The 20,391-nt window shown below is 45.0% G+C and overlaps 1 protein-coding gene across 2 annotated transcripts in view; it reads left to right on the plus strand.

The window, feature by feature from the left end:
• The window catches only part of LOC308133639 (nectin-2), a gene marked incomplete at its 3' end in the record, with an annotated part of 86,572 nt that overhangs the window by 37,516 nt on the left and 28,665 nt on the right, over positions 1 to 20,391 (plus strand). Inside the window, exon 7 of one of the 2 annotated variants that reach the window (XM_080501104.1) lies at positions 7,386 to 7,975. The exons of the other annotated variant lie outside the window; for it this stretch is intronic. Within the exon in view, the coding sequence (XP_080357230.1) occupies positions 7,386 to 7,975 (590 nt within the window). Of the gene's footprint in view, positions 1 to 7,385; positions 7,976 to 20,391 lie in introns of those variants that run through there. 2 annotated transcript variants of the gene reach the window in all.

A 20,391-nucleotide genomic window follows, 5' to 3' on the forward strand; every position in this document is an offset into this window, starting at 1 on the left:
AACAAATATTTAGTGCGATTTGCAGGAGCTGGAAATTTCCTAACATGCTCATAAAATGTATGTAGTAAATGCATCAATAAAGCCACGGATACTTCAGAAGTAAGATGAAAAACCCTCATGGGACTCACTTGGGTGTCAGTCGCCTTGTAAACTCTCTCCTGGCTTGTATATGAAAACATTTTTTTTATCCTCCCAACTGATGAACAGGAACCAAGTACACTTTCATCACACAAGCGAAAAATGTTCTGTGTTTTTGTGCTTCTATGGGGATACACTCCTCTCAGCCTCTCACATGAATACACACACACACACACACACACTGCTGAGGACTGTCTTGGGTGTCTAGTGTAGGGCAAGAGGGTTCAGCTGCTCTGTCCATGGTGTGTGTGTCTAAGAGGCTGACTGTGTATGTGCATGCTTTTTTGTGGGTTTTTTGTTATGTTGTTCTCCTTCAACTTGATAGCCCTCTTCCTCTGTGGACTTTTAAGAATAAATTTCACCTTTTTTTTGTTGTTTATTGGCATGCACACAATAATCTATATTCTCAAAGTGTCCATACCTCGGCAGTGCTCAAGGTCCGTCTGCGGCTTTGTGTGTCCAGTGGCCATTTCACAAAGCAATTTTTCCACAAGGTTTTTTTTAACAGTAGTTTTGCAGTGTCAGTCATCTCCACTGACAAGTTGGTCCCCTTTTACAAATATTTCAGACTGTGTTCACGACGTAAGGAGAATGAACTCTAGGGGCTACAACAGGTTTGCCTCACTCCCCACTGCCATCCTTCATGACAAGGGGGACTGAAGAGACTCAAATGAGCAATGTTTCAAAAGAAAGAAAGCTTAAACATTATGCTGGGATCACTAAAATGAGCTTTTTGCCCACAATAATGCTGCTGACATTGAACTTAAGTTGCTTCTAATGTTAACTTGGATACAGCTGAGATCAGGGTTCCACTCGTTGACTCTTGTGAAATCCGTGTATGCATCTGTTGCGGCGGGTGGCTTATTGTACCTCCTCGGGTTCCTGAGTGAAACCATCCAGAAGGGTCCTGCTCAAAATGAAAAACAGGCAGTAAAGTTTGTTCTCTACTTGTTTTTCGAGAGTTGAGCTGCACCCTTCACAGCGGGGCTCGTCCCTGCATTTCTCCTCATACAAAATGCATCCCACTCTCCAATCTTCTGCCTGCACTTAACCGGAAGTTATTTTCTGCTGACACAGGGGTAAACCGTGCCTATGATGGGGTTGAGGGAGTACATTTCTCTGATGGCCACCCAGCGTCTATTTTTTTTTTTCAGCCTCTTGCTCAGTCTCACTCTTTTTTTCTTTTCTTTTTTTACCGGTGTCTTTTGCTCTCATCCCCCATCTTTCCTTCAAGTCCCTTGGCTCCTGATGGTGCCACAGCATGCGTCACCACTCCTTTGAGGCCACTCTGTACTGCTGCATATACTAGTAATGTAACTGGATTCTTTAGCGCAAAGGATGTCACCATCTCCTTCTGTGTATTACATGCAAAAAGCAACAAAAAAAACAAAACAAAGAAAATGCGAAGATCTTGGAAATGGGGAGGAAGATAGAGGTTGCTGCTCTTACACTACAAAGTCAAGGAACATGCACCGGGATAAATCGGCGCCAGCATGCAATCCTCGCAGTCAGAGAAGAGCGGGAGAAGGCATGAGAGATGGCAGGAGAAAGCAATGCTGACAGCATTTAAAAACTCTCATGGGAATCTTGTGCCACAGCGTTCTATTGGCCTCCTCTATCTCTCAGCCTCGCGTGTGTTTCCGTCTGTCTCCAAGCCTCTCAGAGTGGATCAGTCACCCTGTGCTGCTTCAGCTCCTGGCTCCTTCTCTTCTCCCTCCACGATACCTTCCTCTCCCGCTCCGTCTTTTGTCCTATAGTTCCACTCCTTCTCCATCCTCCACCCTCCATCCCACTTTCTCCTATTTTTTACTTGTCCCCGTTCAGCTTTAATTTTTCTTTAGGGCTCCCGTTGGTCTCATCCCATGTTGAACTTCCCACAGCTTCCTTGTCCTGTCATCTGCCTCCTCCAGCTCGTCTTGTTCTCTCGCTGCCGACCACCTCCTTCCTCCATCCTACTCCTCTCTTACTCATTGGCAAGGGGAATGGAGGATAAAATATGAGCTAAATTTGCTGGCAGTTAGTGGATGACTAAGGCAACCAGCATGTGTCAGATCCAAACAGGTTTTGCAGTGAAAGCAGACAGACGGACAAAGGATGATGCTGTTGCTAAAGTAAACTCAAGGAGTATATGATAGTCGAGCAGTGCAAGAAAGATGCGGAATGACTCCAGATGGTGGTGTGATTCAGACCTGCAGAGGCTAATGTGACTGTGTGTAGACAAACAGGGATAAGAGGGGCCGACAGGCGTGAAATGGCCAGCACCTGCTACATCGCAGGTCCCCGAGTCTCCTTTTCCCCACAGCTGCATGACACACACACACACACACACACGCTCACACACACGCTCACACAGACACGTACTCCACGAGTGTGTATCTGTGTGCTGACTCGTGTCTCCTGCCTTCAGTCTTGTCCGGTGCACATGGAGGCAGAGAGGGATGGATGTCCTCTCCTCTCCTTGCCTCTCCTTCGCTCATCTTCGATCCTGCCTCTTAGTCGCACACAAACCTGTCCTGTCCTCCTCTCCTCTTTCTTTTGATTTATCCCCCCCCCCCCCGCTATCTGTTTCGCTGCTACAGTTTGCTTTTTTCATTGCATCTCTCATCCTCTCAGTTAGCATATGCTCTCGCCTCATCCTCCTTATCTCTCTCAGGTTGTCTTTCAGCTTCCGCATGTCTGTTGCTGATCTCCCCGCTCAGAGAAGAGACTCCTGCCCCCAGCATTCTCTCCCCTTCTCCCTCCCTCTCTCCCATGCCCATGCTATCTCCCTCTCTCTCTCCAAGTCAAACTCTTAAATACCAGTAGCTCTTCCTTAATCACAGCTTAGTAGTCTCCATCCGTCCATCCAACCCTCCATTCTGGGTTTGTCTCGGGGGGGGTTCTCATGTGGCTAACCCAGATTCCTCCTGTCTTCCGCCTTGTTTTCTTTCCTTGTCCTTTACAGCGGTGGCTCAGCTGAACCTCAAAAGTTAAATGCCCTGGACTCAGTGTCCCTCTTAAGTCCGAGGGGCTCTTCAGTTCAACGGGAAAGAGATTTCCTTTCGTTTTGGTGTGTTTGCTCCCATTTTCAGACTCATCTGAGGAGACAGTTCAAGGGCAAGGGGCTTGGCGATCTCCCTCTGCTGAGTTGGAGTGTGTGTGTGTGTGTGTTTGTGTGTCTGCCTGCATCTGTCTGTCTGTCACTGTGTGTCTCCGGCCATGCGAAAACAGCCAGAGAACAGGTCTGATGGAGCCAAGTCTCCCTGCAGCCTACGACTGGCCCCCTCGCCGCTCCTCATTAACACACACACACACACACACACACACACACACACACACACACACACACACACACACACACACACACACACACACACACACACACACACACACACACACACACACACACACACACACACACACACACACACACACACACACACACACACACACACACACACACACTGTTCAATAACTTAACATGTTGACAAAGAATAGGCTTCTGTTCAGCCACGCTCTGGGTCCCGCCCCGCCTGACGTCTGACCGCTGATGACCATAATGGTGTGGGGGAGTGTGTATGTGACCACGCATGTTTTTGGGAGGCTGCAGTGAATGTTACTTCCGCTCCATCTCGCTCATTACTTGCGGTCACTTGGAGCTTACAGTCCAGTTGGACGTGACTTCACAGGAAGCAAGCTGTGTTTTGGCTTCCACAGTATGCTGTGCATGTGGGGAGGGGGATTCTCACAGTAGCCATCCATGTTTGCTTTTCTGTTGTTTTTTTTTTTTTTTCCCCCCCTTCCATTATCCACACAGCATGCATATTGCAGTTTTTTTTTTGCTCATCCAGCAGCATGTGTTTGTAAGATGTCCTCTCTTCACCCACTTAAATAAATTCACTGGTGCATTTGTTAGGATGTCTGAGTCTGTAGTGGCCCTGTTCTTGGAGTCTGGGGTTGCTCCTTTACATCTCTCTTTTGAATCTTTTAAGTGTTGCCTCCAGAAGGGCAGAATAAAAGATGAATTATGATCCACAAAAGGATTTACAAGCGCAGACTTTGAGAGAGACACTTCAGAACTGACTTGAGCGACACATTAAAAGTAATTGGAAAAGTAGAATTTAAGGAAGAATTTGCATTTAAATTTCTTTGTAATTCCCTTTGATGTGAGGGCAGCATGTGGCGGCATCCAGCCTCAAGTTTGTGCAGAGATTGTTGGGACCGAGCATGTGGTGCAGCTCCAGAGAGTCTGAGGTGATAATGCATTTCTTGTGTTCCCTGTTACAAGTGGTCACGAGGGCCAGCACTCACTCTGGTGTGTGTGAACAGGAATGTTTAGCACGACTCTGGAGAGGATACGGGTGAAGAGAGCTGGTGTGCTTGGGGAGATGGGTGGAAGAAAATCAACGAAAGAAATAAAAAAAGATTTTTTATCCACATTATTAATTCTTTCCCTAGGCGTCTGTTGCAAGTGAAGCGCAGAGGAGAGCAGGAGGAAGTCGCATATGACAGAAATACAAACGTAAATTGGGGAGGTGACAAAGGAAATGGATTTAGAGGAGATGGAGAGAGTGCGTGCAGGGGACAGGTGGTGAAGCGGTGCCAGGAAAAAAGGAGAAAAAGATGGAGTGCAGCAAGAAGTGATAGTAGGGCAGGTGTAGACAGCAGAGGACTACCATTTTTCTCTTTTGACAAGAATCAGTGTTACACGGGTAATTCTGTCAGCTCTCTGTACACTTAACAAGAGCGGTCGGCTTCTGTTGGATTTCAAATTGGAGTGACAATAAGAATTGGTCTGATTTGCTGCGTTCAAATTTAGGCAGGGTTTTCAACAGCAGTGTCTCCTGGTTAATCCTCTGCAGCAGCTGCTGAAAGTGCACCGAGTGGAAAGGAAAGCCAGAGCAGCAGAGAGGATGTTCAGCTTAGCTAAGGGTTCTTGATCACTTTTAACTGGGGACTCAAATTAAAAATGTATTTACTCACCACAAATTAGTTTTTTCTTCCGTTGCTCATGCACTCAAACCTGCGGGGAGCTGCAGTGCTGTTGAGTGATGGATAATAAACCTACTTGATTCCATAACACGATGTTTTTACAACAATGAGCTTTGTTGAAAGAGTAACATGAAATTTGATTTATTATTTCTGAGTCATCCATGTCCTCACTACTAAAAGTAGGCTTACAGTTTAAAGCTTTGAAAAGAGCATGTTGTTCAAGTAACAGTTTGTGGAATAAAGTCTAAGCTGTTCCTCTGATGTGCTCGTCCTCCCTGTTTAAGTTATTGCCCTCGCTATGTTGTCTTCATTGTTTTGTTTTTTCCTAACGCTCACATTTTGTGGGACATTTTTTATTCAAAGTGCTCCGCTGTGCAGTGAATTTAAACAGCATTAAGTCTCGCAATGTTACTTTCTGCCTACTGAGTTACAGATGATGACCACGGGGGAAAAACAGTCACAGGTTCTGTTTGTCTGGAGTCGTCGGCGTCCCCAAAAGCACTTAGAGCCCTGAGCTCATGACCCTGAAAAGCCTGTACAAAGCGGCAACATTCTGCTTGTGTTTCTTGTGGCTTTATTCAGTATCTGAACTAGGCTGAGTGTGTGTAGGACACCAAGAGGTAAAAGCTGGCATTAAGTGTTGCCGTCTTCGTCTGGTTCATACATATTTAATGTGATTTTTGATCATAGTTTTGTTGATTTAAATCATAGTTGGGCACTTTTCTGTATAGCTCCAAACTAACTTGATACATTTTAAGGGGGTCATCTTGAAAAATGGAAGAAAATACAGTTCACATTTTTTTTTTTTCTCAAAAAAGGCTTGAAATGTTTTGTTGTTGGTCCTAAGCTTTCGGAATGTCATTGCCGTCATCCATATAAGCATTCACGGCAGTGTTAACTAGCCTTCTTCTTGCCTGTAAAAGTGCCTTTATGACTTGAACTTTAGGCACCTGCTTTAAATTTCAGCAGTTAATATCACTGGAGAAAGATGTCATGGGAGTAGGAAGTGAGAGTTCAGAAAAAAAGTGCGATATAACTGTCAAGTCACATGGGAACGCTTCACAACCCTGATTTAGACACCTCCATTCTCCCCTGGAGTTTTTAATGCGCACAGACACACCAACCGTAAATTCTGTGTATTCAAAAGAAAAGCCCCAGTTTTACTTGAACTCTTTCGTTGTCAGTTTGCTCTCTTAACAATGCCTCTGTCTAATTTAAAATTAACCTTAATTGTTTCCTTTCATGTGTATGCATGAGCAGCAAGACCATTGTTCTTAACGGTGTGAAAATGGATCCACATATAGCACCGACGTGCATTCAAACAGTGCCTGTGGTTTGCAGAAACTGGAGAAGGGTGCCAGTTTGTCCTCCTGCTCCTTGCTCATGGCTTCCAGGAAGACTTGTCACTTTGCTGTGTCACTTTGTCACTCACTCAATCCGCCGCCACCACCACCTCCTCCACCACCTCCTCCTCCTCCTCCTCCTCTAATTTCCTCCCTCCATTCATCATTATTCAACTCCTCCGCATGGCCTCCACCTGTTCTGCCCTGGACGTGCATGCTATTCCCTGCTCCGGTCAGAAAGTGTGTGTGTGTGTGTGTGTGTGTGTGTGTGTGTGTGTGTGTGTGTGTGTGTGTGTGTGTGTGTGTGTGTGTGTGTGTGTGTGTGTGTGTGTGTGTGTGTGTGTGTGTGTGTGTGTGTGTGTGTGTGTGTGTGTGTGTGTGTGTGTGTGTGTGTGTGTGTGTGTGTGTGTGTGGTCTGCACGTTTTATTCCCCTTGCCTCACCTTGTGATTTGTGGCACAACTTGGACAGATCCTGGCTATTGGAGGGCAGCAGAATGTGGCATGGGAGACGGTGTTGTGACGTGTCAGTGGGAATGGGAACGGGAGCAGCTCTGAGGGAGAGGAGGAAATGTCACTAAGCCAGGAAGCTACACACACACACACACACACACACACACACACACACACACACACACACACACACACACACACACACACACACACACACACACACACACACACACACACACACACACACACACACACACTTGACTGTACTGACACCTCAGCACTCCTCCTCACTTGACTGAATACAATTCAGGCCAGCAGCGCTGACATCATCCAACCCCGACTTTATTTCTGTTTTCCCTTTCTCTCTTTCCCTGCTTTTTTATGCTCTTATCTATTTTCTGTCTCCCTCTCAATTGTGCTCCCCCCTTTTTCTCAATCGTTTTCTTCCTTTTTCTCCCTGCCTCTCCTCCCCCCCCCTACAGAGCCCCCACAGAACCCATCCAATGCTGGCAAGGTGGCGGGAGCTGTGATTGGCTCCCTGCTGGCCCTTCTCTTGGTCGCCGCTCTCATCGCAGTGCTTGTCACCCGTAGCCGCAGGCAGCAGCAGGGTTACCGCGCCAATGGCGGCAGCGACATGAAGACGCGCATATTTGGAGGAGGAAAGAAGGCCAGCAAGAACGGCACAGGTGGAGGCGCGGGAAGCGGCGGCGTCATCGGCGCAGGGAACAACAACGGCCCCATCTATGTTTACAACGAGAGCTCATCCCACCCAAGCCTCGGAGAGAAAAACAACCACCATCAGCCGCTCACTGTGGGGGGCCGGCCTGAAGTGGTCGCCACTACACCCACCGCCCAAGATATCCTGCTAAGCAACGACTTGGATGACGCAGAGATGAGGAAGTTTGATGAGCTGGAGGAGGAGGAGAGGTATGACCACTTCGGTGGAGGAGGTCCAATCCTTCAGCTTCGCCCGCCACATGACCAAAGTGGCATCATTGGGGATTATATGGATGATGACATGGAGTCCCAGAAGGATGGCTCTGTCATCTCACGGACTGCAGTTTACGTATAGACGTGGAGGAGGAAGAGGCGGAGGCAGTGGAGGAGGACGAGGAGGTGGAGGTGGAGGAGGAGGAGGAGGAGGAGGAAAAAAAAAAAAAAAGAGAATGATGAGGGGTCAATGGAAAATTCCTCCCGAGTATATTCTGGCTCTACGGTGGTGTCCCTGTCTGTTAGAGAAAAGAGAATAATACAATAAAACCACTTTTATTTTTTGAAATTGATTTTAAATCTCGCCTATTATTAATCACAGTTCAGCCCCAGATCGGACTGAATGAAAGGGCGGCTTTCTGGTAGGGTTTTGTAAAAGGAGTGTTGTCATTATCTGGTCCCTGCGAACTGAGAATCGAACAGAAAAGAACAACCTGCCTCCCATCGCTTCTGCTCACACTCTCACTTTCACTGGGACCTTGACTCTTGACAGACGGACTAAAAGAGAAATTATCTAGTGTGGGAGTAAAATAATGGAATCATGATCCTCGCTTGGCTATTGAGGAGGCCGCTCACTTGCATATTCACTCTTATCGTCTCTGAAACAGTAGAAGTGGCAGAGGTCGTCAAACAGTTGCCTGCAATTCTCTGCTGTCTTTTGGGAAACCTTTCGTTTTGTTAATGTGTAGTGCTGTGACATCTGATTATATTGACGTGTCCAGAGGAAATGATTTACAAACGTAACCGTCAGGTGATGTGGAGACTGGCAGACAATGTATTTGCTCATGTCCGCTGGCCAGGTCGTCTTTCCGCTCTGTCAACTTCACTCTCAAACTTAAAAGAACGTCTCTGCAAACTGCGGGTAGACTTGAGGTGAGCAAAACTCCGAGAGCAAGAGGTCGTTTATGTGTTGCACAAATACAAACGCAGCCGAATTAAACAAAGAAAGTTTGCCGGGTGCTGGAACCAAGTTCTTAACAAGGTATTCACATGCAAACTTCTGAACAGTGCCTGGAGGTAAGACACAGTAAACAAGAGATGGGGAGGGGGGGGCTGAGGTGCAGCCGATCTGACAGGGTCAAGGGACAGCGAGGGAGATGCAGGAGGGAGAAAGATGGGAGAGAAGTACGTCTCTTCTTCTCTCTTCTTCCTCATCCTCGTCTCTTCAGAACGCTCCTGACAAGAGGAGCTTGATTGGTAATGAGCCGTGAAGTCGCTCGCTTAGCCGGGACCAACAGATTGCCACCACTTATCGTTTATGACGTGGCAATTCCTCTCTTTCCCCCACCTCTATCTCTCTATCGCCCCTCTGTCTCACCCTCTCTTCCTCTATTCATCCCTCTCTCCAGTGTTTATGATTTATCCAGGCCAGTGCCGAGGTCAGGGCTACCAAGAGCAGGGGAGTATTTTACTGCTCCTGATGTGTCAAACGGCCCACTTACTCTCCTCCAGACTGGCCTGCTCTGACATGCCAGGACTGTCTAATCCACCTGGACTGGCCATACTCACTCCACTGCGCCGACACCCGCCGCCTCCTCCCATGCTGTTGTAGATGGTCGAATGTAACAGAAGGCCCACTTTCAAAGTACGAGGGTTTTAGGTGAGACAGATCTTCAGTGAGAACATCTAATATTTCTTCCCATTAGTGGATGTGGTTAAATGTAGTGAATTGATCGGGAGACATAAAAGGTACAGCGACGCTATGGGAGTCATATTGACTAACAGGCAACATGCATTGAAATGGCAGTTTTATGATGCAGGTTCAGGGATGATTGTCTCCTGACTGTTAATTTATCCTTTTAACGAGCCACCGGAGGCCTGCTCGGGCAAATATTGCTCCATGGCTACTGTATGCTGCTGTCTTGGAGGCTCTGTGTGTACATGAGGATGCGTCACTGTCTCTGCGTAGCCACTGGGTGACTGTGATGGACAATCGCTGAGCGAAGCCCACGTGGAAGCTCCTCTAATCATGATTTTCCTGGCCTTCTAATCAGCTCCCCTGTGACCCACCGGGAATCCGTTCAGCACAGTCTGGATGACTGTGCTGACCTCTCTTAAGGGCCACCTGAGATCTGGGTTGGCTTTTGCCGCAGGTCATGAGGTCAAGCGAAGACTGATCCAATGTCAAGGGCAGAGATGACTGTTCTTGCCGGTTTCTTTTCCCAGCTGTTTTTAACCTTGAACTACAGACGTGAGAGAAACACTTGGATAGTATCTGTGTAGGGCAAAACGGCTCTTGTGATGGCTGTGAACCTTCAGAGAGGCGAAGAGAGAACAGGAGGCAGACCACAAAAAAAAAAAGAAAAAAGAGAGACGGTGTTTCGCATTTGAGCGCCGCCTGGCATATTGTAAGCCAGTGTGTTCAATAGGATTATCGTCTAATGGCCTTAGCTTATACATAAATGCAACTCCTGTCAACCTGGGGTACAGTAAATTTACTGAACACAGCTGATTTGTCACAACCACTCAATATAAAAAATGTATTACTTATTTTTGCACTTGTGTGTGTATGTGCGTGCGTGCGTGCGTGCGTGCGTGCGTGCGTGCGTGTGTGTGTGTGTGTGTGTGTGTGTGTGTGTGTGTGTGTGTGTGTGTGTGTGTCCAAGCAATGGAGCATAGTACTGGGGTGACGAAAGAAAAACTGATAAGGGACTAAACTGTTGTATGTACATTTTGGTGCAGTATCTGTGTACTATATATGTAAGCATCTTTATTTTTCTTGTGAAAATGTGGATATTTATGAAAATGTAAATATCAGATTGATGGAGCCAGTGTTGTGGAAGTACAGAGAAAGGCATTCTGCGTTGGCTAAAGTTTAATGTCTTTGAGGGCTTTCAGAATGTAATTTTTAACCTTACGAGTACCTCGGTACTTTAGGTGTTATGACATGCTAAACTGGCCGAGCTTAAATTTACCAAAAGCCGAAGAATCAGTTTGACTTGGGAGAAATGATACAGGCTTAATTGTTTTTTTTGTTTTTTTTTGTCGTTTTATTTTTTAGCTTAACTCACATATTCATCTAATAAGCACATGTTTCATTGAGGAATATTGGCATCTCCTTCTCCTTGACAGACACCTTGCACAATGCGACAATTCACTCACTATTTATAATTTATCAGCAAGACCATAACCACACAAGTCTGCTCTGCATCTCGCGTATGTGTGTGCAGGCTTTCCGACATGTCTGTGCCCAGTGGGGCTGTAACCCCTGCAGTCACCCCTTGGTCACCAAGACACAATGTCTCAGCTGAAGATGTCGGTGTGCCATTTTGAAAACGCGCTTGCTTGCCCCACGTACTGTATATATACAGTACATGCGCGTGCAGAAAGCAGAGATGCATTCGCCCACACACAAACACCCTTCAGTCACTCTCTCATTATGCTCCCTCCCACAGCCAAACTGTGCAGAAGACGCCTCACACCTGACAACTCTGCCGTCTCCTGACATAAGCCCACACAAATGTGCTGGCATAGCTGCACACAAAAGTACGCGGGCCCCATACACAGCCACACACACACACACGCGAAAAAAGAATCGCTTCTTCTCTCTCCTCTTCTTGCTCAGTGGCTCTGTCAGGACTTCTCCTGTGTCCTGTTAGTGTGGAAAGAGCATGAAGTGTCCCCCCTTGCTCCACTGCTTTCAACCCCCCCCCCCAAAATAGTGCAGGCCTTTTCCCCGAGTCAGTGACCATGTATAACGGAGACAACCGCATTTTCAGGGACTCGCACCCTTCACCTGGTGTCAGCACAGCGGGCCCTGTAGGAAACGGTTTGTCCATTCCGCTTTTGTTCTATGTGTGCTGGAAAATATAGCTTTCCTACAAAAGCCACCGTGCTGACCTCCTCCCCCTCCGCAGATGTCTTGAATGCTTTTAGAGGAGGCACAACTTCTTACTCGTCTCCAAAATCTTGTTTGGACTTCTCCTAATTCAGCCACCTCTGCTGCCACAACCACCTCCACAGACACACACACACACACACACACACACACACACAGACAAACACAAACACGTGCGCGGCACTGCCACACGCCTCAGCACCCAAGTCCAGCTTGTCAGACAAAATGCTTTTACAGAAACCTGCCATCTCGGCTCTGGGTCCAGCACAAGGTTAAATATTCTGTATTTTTCTTTTCCGGAAAGCCGCGGACTGTTTATCTCTTTGGCTTCAGACATCTGATGAGTAATCAAAGCCTTAACATCTCCCATCTCACTCGCATAAAGAAAAAGATAGAAGCCTCCCCTGTGTACATAGTATAAATATATAAATATGTAGCAGAGAAAAAGAATTACTAATTTATGGTGTCACGTTTGTGTATTACTCAGTGACAGCAAGCATGAAGGATTTATTTTCTGCTATTACAGTTTCTCCTCTTTTCTGTTATTTTGCAGTGCTTTATAATTTATGTTTTCTGAGTGCTTTATTCTCGACTGCTGCGCTGTGATTGCTGCCAAAACTGGCAAAATGTGCTTCTTCTATAGACCTGAACTATATACACACATGACAAAACCGTTTTATTCCAAAATGTGCTTTTTATTATTGACTGCTCTGTGTAAAAGTTTTTAGTTTTTTTTTCTTTACTGTATTTTTTTTTTATTTTCTTTTTTGTTGTTGTTGTTTTTTTGGTAAAGGAAAAAAATTCAAATCAGAATTGTTGTCACCATTTTGTCATGTCTTTATATTTTTTCGTATTTCGTTGCTATTAAAGATTTCTTGATTTTTGAAATATTCTGGTGTTGCCGTGTGTTTCTCCCTTTTCCTTCCCTCTGTCTCTTTAACACTTGAGGAGAGCTGGCTGACTGAGGAGCCAGATTGTATAGAAGCGCCGGTCATTGATTCTCACTGATTAGATTTATAGATTAATTGATCAGGATATGAAGTGGCCTCTCCGTCTCGTGTCACCAACGCTTCAAACTCGAAACACGCTTTCTGTGTGTGTGTGTGTGTGTGTGTGCACGCGCGCCCCCTTTCTCTCTCCCCCCCCCACTCTCATTTCCTGGTCTCGCTGTTTGTGTCATTTGGGTTTTGATAAATCTGTGTGCGTGTCAACAGAGGTGTGATAACAGCTTTATGGGAAACTGAGCACCAGAATAGGAGAAGCCATTTTGTCTCGTATACTCGAGCTCCACCTCATCACCGTCTCTCTGTGTTGCATACATGTGCTGGTTTGCTGAAGTCAACATGCTACCTTGGTAACAGGTATGTATGAGATGCTGTAGTTTTTACAGGAACACTTTTCTTTCTAGGCTTTCACCTGCGCGTGTGGGTAATGAGAAGTGATGATACTTGTTGTTTTGGGGTTGTTGTTTGTTTTTTTTTTGCCAATATGCATGAATATTATTACATCCTGCATGACCCCAACAATATTTCCTACAAAAAAAAGAAAAACCGATACAAGCAGAGAGAGAAGAGCAAAGAGGAATGTGGCCTCAGTGGTTTTCCTGGAGGGAGTTCAGTTTGTGTTTTCAGTTGGGGAATGTGCAGGCCAAGCTGAAACTCTGTGAATGGAGTGCCTCTCAAAGGCTGCATTGTTTGAACTCTGACTAAACCAAACTGGTTTGGTCAAATTTTAACAGATGGGCGAGTGGATGTTTGTCTGTGTGTATGAGTGGGTTTTCAAACGTACTGGCTTGTGAGTGCTCATGCATGCATGTACACCTGCCTTATTCGTTTTACATACAAAAAAAACCCCAACAAAACCGTCCTCTGTGCCCTCCTTCCAAACAACACAATAAAGTTCTGCTCTTAACATCTCCATGATGGTGACAGTTGGTTTATGGCGGTTATGGCAGCATGTCCTCCATGTTCGCCCAGTGCTTTGATGCCGTCATGTATCTGTGTGTCATCCTGGCTCCTTGTCACAGTTAATTTTTGTTGCAAGCTTCTTCTGTCAATGCACAGCTATTTACTGTGGGTCCAGCCCACCATCTGGCCCCTCTAATTGCTTTGGATTTGAGGCTGGCGAGATAGAGTAGTTCCACACAGAGACACACTTACACAAAGACACACTCTGCCTCCTTTGGTTTTTGTAGCTGAATGTAAGAGTCGAGTGCAGCAGCGTGCCTTTTAAGCTGCACTGACTAATAAAAGCCAGTGTGACACTTGCGTTTCTTTTTTTGTTGGGTTTTTTTTTTGGTCAGCCTTTGTCAAAGGGACAAGGTGTGTACATCATGTGAAAGCGGTGACCCCATAACGCAGGAACCTGGCCTATTTAGGCTTCAGGCAAATAACCTGGATCTGAAGCCAAAGCGACAGCAGCTACGCCAGTGCGCTACCACTGTGTTCGACATTAGCTTACAGTGATGAGACATGGTGCGGTTCCCTCGGGCACTCGGGCTAGCTGGTAGTGGCCCTGTTCATAACAAGTTGTGTGCATGCATGTGGGCGCGCATTGGGCAGAGAGCGAGCATGTAAGTGTGTTCCTCGGTCACACAGCGCGATAAAGAAGTCTGTCCATGTGGTGAGGCACCCGCTGAGTGCTTCGCAGGGTTCAGACGGATCCGATTTCCTCTGGATGTTTGTGTGTAGAACTGTTTACGAACTCAAACACTGTGAGCCTGTGTGCCCCGATGCAGCCTCGTGTGAGAAGTGATTGTGTTGTAATGTTTGACACATGCATGTTTGTGCATGGCTTTATATTTAACTTCCAGCTCTGGCAGCCACCGCCACAGTGTTGATTAAACATCTGATCGTCTCTGTGTGTTGTGGATTAGCACCCGGACCCACTTTGGTCTCTCTCTGCTGATAACAGGGAACACAACGCTTGCGCATTTAACCTCTCACCCTCTAGATCCAGACCTGACTAATAAATCCCAGAGTGAGTGATGAATGGCCAGGCCTGTTGCATGGAATGTTTGAGTGATGGATGTGGTGACCCGGCTCTTCACAAAGATTAAAGCAAGTGTCTGCCTCTGACCTCAATTATGGAAGTAGGTCCCTGCATATTTTTATTGGCATTAATGGAATCACTTTCCTCGTGGCCTCTTTAGGCTCATGAAACACCCAGCTGTGTTACAGTTGGTGGAGTATTTGTTGCGAAACCCTTGTCTTTGACCAGCTAATTATTTTAAGCGATGTTTCTAAATATTCAGGCTGTGTTTGACTTGCAGTCCGCAGCCCTCATAGTTCATAGAAGAAGTTAATTAGTTGTTGTGTCCAAACAGAGGAATGTCTTTCCCTGGCCAAGTCTTCTGAACTCAGTCCAAATCATTATTTTCCGAAGACTAAACTGAAGGAGGGAAGCCCCTGAGAGCAGTGAGAAATGCAGACGGTACCAGTAAAGACCCAGTCGCACATAACAAGCTTCTGGTGAAGAATGTGTGGAAGGATTATTTTACTTTCTGTGAATTTGTTGAAACCTTTAAATCATTATTCATATTAATTTCCTTTTGCTCTTTTAGAAGAAAACAGTGAGTCTAATATGTCTGCTGCACAGTTGTGACAGTGCACAGTGTTGCTGAGGGAACCCATTCATCTTTCAAGCCATTTATCAAGTCAACCGTGCAACAGTATGAAAATAAGTTGCTTCTTAGTCTAATTTGACAGGGTGGTTTATGTTCAGATTTTGGCACTGCTTATGCCTGATTTGTATTTGTGTTCGTTTCTCTTTTGACCTTTTGAGGAAGCAAGTGAATTGATGAATTAATCAGTCCAATGAAGAATAGTGACTGGTTGTGGGTGGTACACTTGCATCACAGTGAAACGATCCGTGTTTGATTCCTGGCCAGAGCGTTGGACCTTCCCATTTTTCACACGTTTTTTTTCTTTCTCAATGCTCTGGCTTTGTCTGACAATCTACAGATGTGTGTGTGTCTTTAGGTGGTCGTCCTAAATGACCAATAATTGAGAAATAATGCGATTGTTTATCTGTGTTTAACCTGCGAGGGATTGGTCGTTTTGTACTGGATGAATGGACTGACCATGAAAATATTGCATCAAAGTTTTTTTTTTTTGTTTGTTTGTTTGTTTTAAATCAAACTTTGACAACATAAAAAGCATTGGGAACGGTTGATCTCTTCAAGTCCGCGTCTCTGTTCAAACTATCTGTTGAGCTTTTGGACTTTTCGCATAAGAAAAGAATCTGTATTTTCAGCTTGATTTAACTAAATCACTTTTGCACAGTACTGTATGGTTCAACTCATCTGATCTTTTTCTTTTTTCAATGGTTGCACAATGCGAAGGGCGTTAATAGGACTCTTATTCACTCTCAAAGATAGTTCTGAAAGAAATGACATGTACAATGAACATTCCTGTACTCTGCTGTATAGTTGCATGTTGGAATTATTGCATTTTCTTTCATACTTTGCCCAGTACTGTATATACTTACTTGCCTGTTGTCCTTTTTCTTGACAACACCCACGCTTCGCTTTCACTGCTGATATTTTCAGGCTTTAGTCTCACTTTTTCCTGATTGAACTGAAATAGAAATCATTGTTTTATAAAGCGATCTCTTCAATGGATTTCTTAATTTCACACCGTCTGAGTCCATTGTGGCAAATCCAGACCCGCTGGTAATTTAGAAGTTGGTGCATTAGAAGCTGATCTATTTGACCGTGGTGGGTTTGCAAATGCTAAATTGACTTGTGATTCTCGTTTTTTTGTGGCACAGGTTTTATTGGCAGTGGTTATGTTTGTTTTTTGGTTTTTTTTTCGAGAGGACTGGGATTATGATGTTTGTTCTAATCCTCTGTCTCCTCTCAGTTTTGCTATACTGTTTTGCATCAGGCAACAACCACTCATCCACTGTTTACTCCAGAAACACACATTACCATAATACCTAAGATGGTAATGAAATGCAGTTCAAAAAAAGCATTTTCTTTTCTCTCTAATATCAATTTGTGCAAAAATATCCTAAGCTGTCACCTCTCTGAAGTAATGTTTATTTTTTGTTTCATTTTTTTTGTTTTCTTTTTTTTTTTTGTTTTTATTAACAAGACAGCGCGCATCAAAAATACCTGGCAAATGTATTTTTCATAAAAGGAAATTGTTATTGTGTCGAGCAAGGTGAGCGTGGAGCACAGAGGAAGTTGCATTTGTAAATAATCACAGGAAATTGGAAATCATATCATTCCTGTTCCTCAAGCTGCAAACGATAACATCCGATCTTGTGGCTTCTGGTTTTCCAGTTTGGTCGAGATGTGTGTCTTACTGCACACACACACACACACACACACACACACACACACACACAAGCACAAAGACGGGCAGACAGGAGGCACACAGACTAAGGGGGGGAAGTAAATGCTTCTGTTTCCCCCCCTGGAGGCCCATGGGCGTTCACTCTTCCTGTCCCGTGCTGACAGGGCTGAAGGTATCGGGGTGGTTGCAGTGCATTGTAGGGCGGATGAGTGTCCCTCGGGGTAGAACATGCACGGCCCGACTGCTGGGAGGGCAGGGAAGGGCAGGGACAGGATTGGAGTGAGACGGAGATAGCACAGAGGGAGGGCAAAGAGTCTGTGATGGTGCAAGGAGACCAGAGAGGGTGGGGGCTGGAGGGGTTAGGTCTGGGTCTTGTTTCTTGGCTGAGGCTACAGACGGATCCAGCCAATATATTAATTCAACATTGAGTAATACTAGATTGAGCAAAAAGTCGGGAAGAGAGGCGGGGAGGAGTTGGAGAGGACGGAGGGAGCAAAAGGGTAAAAACCAGAACGGAGAAAGGGAGGAGAACTCTGATTAAAGATGGAGTGGGGATGGCTGAGTGAAGGGAGGAGGGCGATGAGGGCTGAGTTGTTGCAGCTGTGTTGATTTTAGCTTCTCACAGATCAGATTGTGTGTGCTTGTGCGTGTACAGGCCTGGAAATGTGAGGGAGAGAAAGGGAGAGGCGATGAAGCTTCGGCGGCCTCAGAGCGTCGCTGACCTCCGACACACCTGCACAAACACCCACTACCACCAGATGAAAGCTGCGGCGTGTGTGCATGCGTGTTTGTGCAGTGAAATAAGCCCCAAAAGGTCTTCATGCTGTGACTTACCTGGAACAAATCGTGTTCTAGAGGAAAGAAGGAAAAAAAAAAAAAGGAAAAGACAAAGAACATTATGTGAATGCAGTATGACCACCAGGGAGTGTAGCTTTGAGCTAAAAGTGCATGTGTCTGCGTGCATGTGTGTGTGTGTGTGTGTGTGTGTGTGCGTGGCTGCGTGGGTATGAATAAAAGAGATTTATATCAGGGAAAGAATCGTTTGTTGCTGCTCCTAAGAATAGATTCTGTGACGGAAATGATTTTGAGTGTGTGTGTGTTAGATATTTTTTTTTTTGTGTGTATTTGCCCCCGAGTGCTTTGCAGATCAAATGCACTTGCTGTTTAATTCACCGTCTCAACAGGCAGCTCCTACAAAGTACATGCACGCACTGGCACATGCACGTCTGCATAAACTCAGACATAAACATACAGGGCGGGAGATGAATATGGTGATGAAAATGAAACAAGTCTGCAAATATTTGGTCTTAAGGAAAGGAGACGGTCTTCTTGAGACTTACAGATCCACGGTAAATGGTGGACGATGGTGTGCATGTTCAAATGTGGATGTAACTGCTGTGCAGATGTTTGCCTGCCTGACAGTGCGGTGTGCATGCAAATTTAGGTTTGTTTTTTTCTTTCTATTTTTTCCTTCTTTCTGTGTGGGAGTTCGTCATAAATATTTTCTCAATGCTGATGAACAAGTAATATTCATGACGCTGTGTATGTTTTCCCCATTAATACACAATTACAATTTAATGATGATAACCTATTGCTCCATCATAATTAAGCATATTGAACCATTACTACTGCTAATGAAATGACTATAGTCAGAGTGTTTCCATGTTAATACCCGAGGCTGGTCTTGCAGGGGATGTTGGGGAATATACCCCCACCCTGGTCAGTTTGTTACCTTCCCCTGCTAATTCCCATTTAGCATGAGGGGAATACAATGTTGCCATCACCACAGTGCTTGAAGCTCCAATCACCAGCCAACCGGTCAAAATACATCTAACAAATGTATTTTACACTCTGAGTGATGCAGAGCTGCACCTCTACTTTATTCAAAGTCACCCCGCATGCAGGTTAACTCACACCAAGTAGAATCGTTTGTTCAAATGTCTAAATTCACCCTGTGATCCCATGTGCAGTGAAAGACCATTGTTGACAGGTTGTAAGTTTATTTTACTTTCAAAGTTTAGCTGATATCAAGTCTCAGTACCTGTAGTCTCTGTCAAGTTGCTCCGAGCAGAAAGAGAGTAAAGTCTTTGATGCCACTTTGTTGCTTGGATAAAAGGAACATGGTCACAATAATATGACTTTAGTTAACTTCAGGACAACCTTTTTTTTAATAATTAACTCATTTGTTTTTGAAGTACAGGAGGTCAACAATTCAAACTTGATTTTCTCCTGAGAGGCATAAAACAAATGGTGTGAATGCAACATTGGAGTTAACCACATGAGTTTAATTCTCAGTTTGTATGAGGTGACAAATTTCCTTTATTAAGAGTTTAAAAGACACTTATTTGATTTGTTTTGACCGACAGTGATGAAGCTTGAATCAATCGGTATGCACCAAATAATTTTACAAAAGACCAAAGAGAGCGGTATATCCTTCCTTTTCTTTGGTCTGCATTTTATTGCATTCATTATTCTTTTTAACGAAACGTCAATTCTTTTTTGCCCTTTTAAAATACTTTTAATTTCTTCTTGTCCCAGCCCCCCACATGATCAAACATATGGGGCTTCTGCTCTTATACATCTATACACTGTGTGGTAGCAGTTCTGAATAAAACATAGAGGCGTACAGTCATTGTATTAATGTGGTTTTCTACTCCAACAGAACAATCATTAGCATAAGAGAAGTTTACAGGTCACACTCACCTTAACCGTAATACTGCCCACTCTCCATGTTATGTATGTATGTATGTATATATATATATATATATATATATATATATATATAATTCATTTTCACAGTATATTTTTGCTTTGCAAGTCGGCTCCAACAAGCAGTTTAGTAAAGTGGACTGAACTGGCCTGAGAGTCTCCATCAGCAGTTCAGAGTGATGTTATCTGCTCTGCCCACTTCCCCTGTAGGGTTCAAGTCTTCTCAGCTTTCGTTGTTTGACATTGAACAGCCATAGTGAGGACGGGACTGTCAGAACTTTGCAAGATTTTCTGTGTGGGGGTGAGAATGTGTGTGTGTGTGTGTGTGTGTGTGTGTGTGTGTGTGTGTGTGTGTGTGTGTGTGTGTGTGTGTGTGTGTGTGTGTGTGTGTGTGTGTGTGTGTGTGTGTGTGCGTGTGCGTGTGCGCGTGCGCGCGCTCTTGTGCATGTGTCAGCTCCTCCTTTCTAACCATGGACTGCCTCCCCATTCATCTGTCTGTCATCTTATCTCGACATCTCTTTTCCTGTAATCATTTCTCCTGCTCCTGTCCTTTTCTCTGCCACTTCCATCTCCTTATCGTCTGTTGTGGACTAAATGTTAAACCATTGCGTGTCTGTTAAAGGGCCGTGGGTGTGTAGGTGTGTGGGTGTG

The sequence above is a fragment of the Blennius ocellaris genome (assembly GCF_963422515.1).
Source record: "Blennius ocellaris genome assembly, chromosome: 8".
NCBI classification, from domain to species: domain Eukaryota; kingdom Metazoa; phylum Chordata; class Actinopteri; order Blenniiformes; family Blenniidae; genus Blennius; species Blennius ocellaris.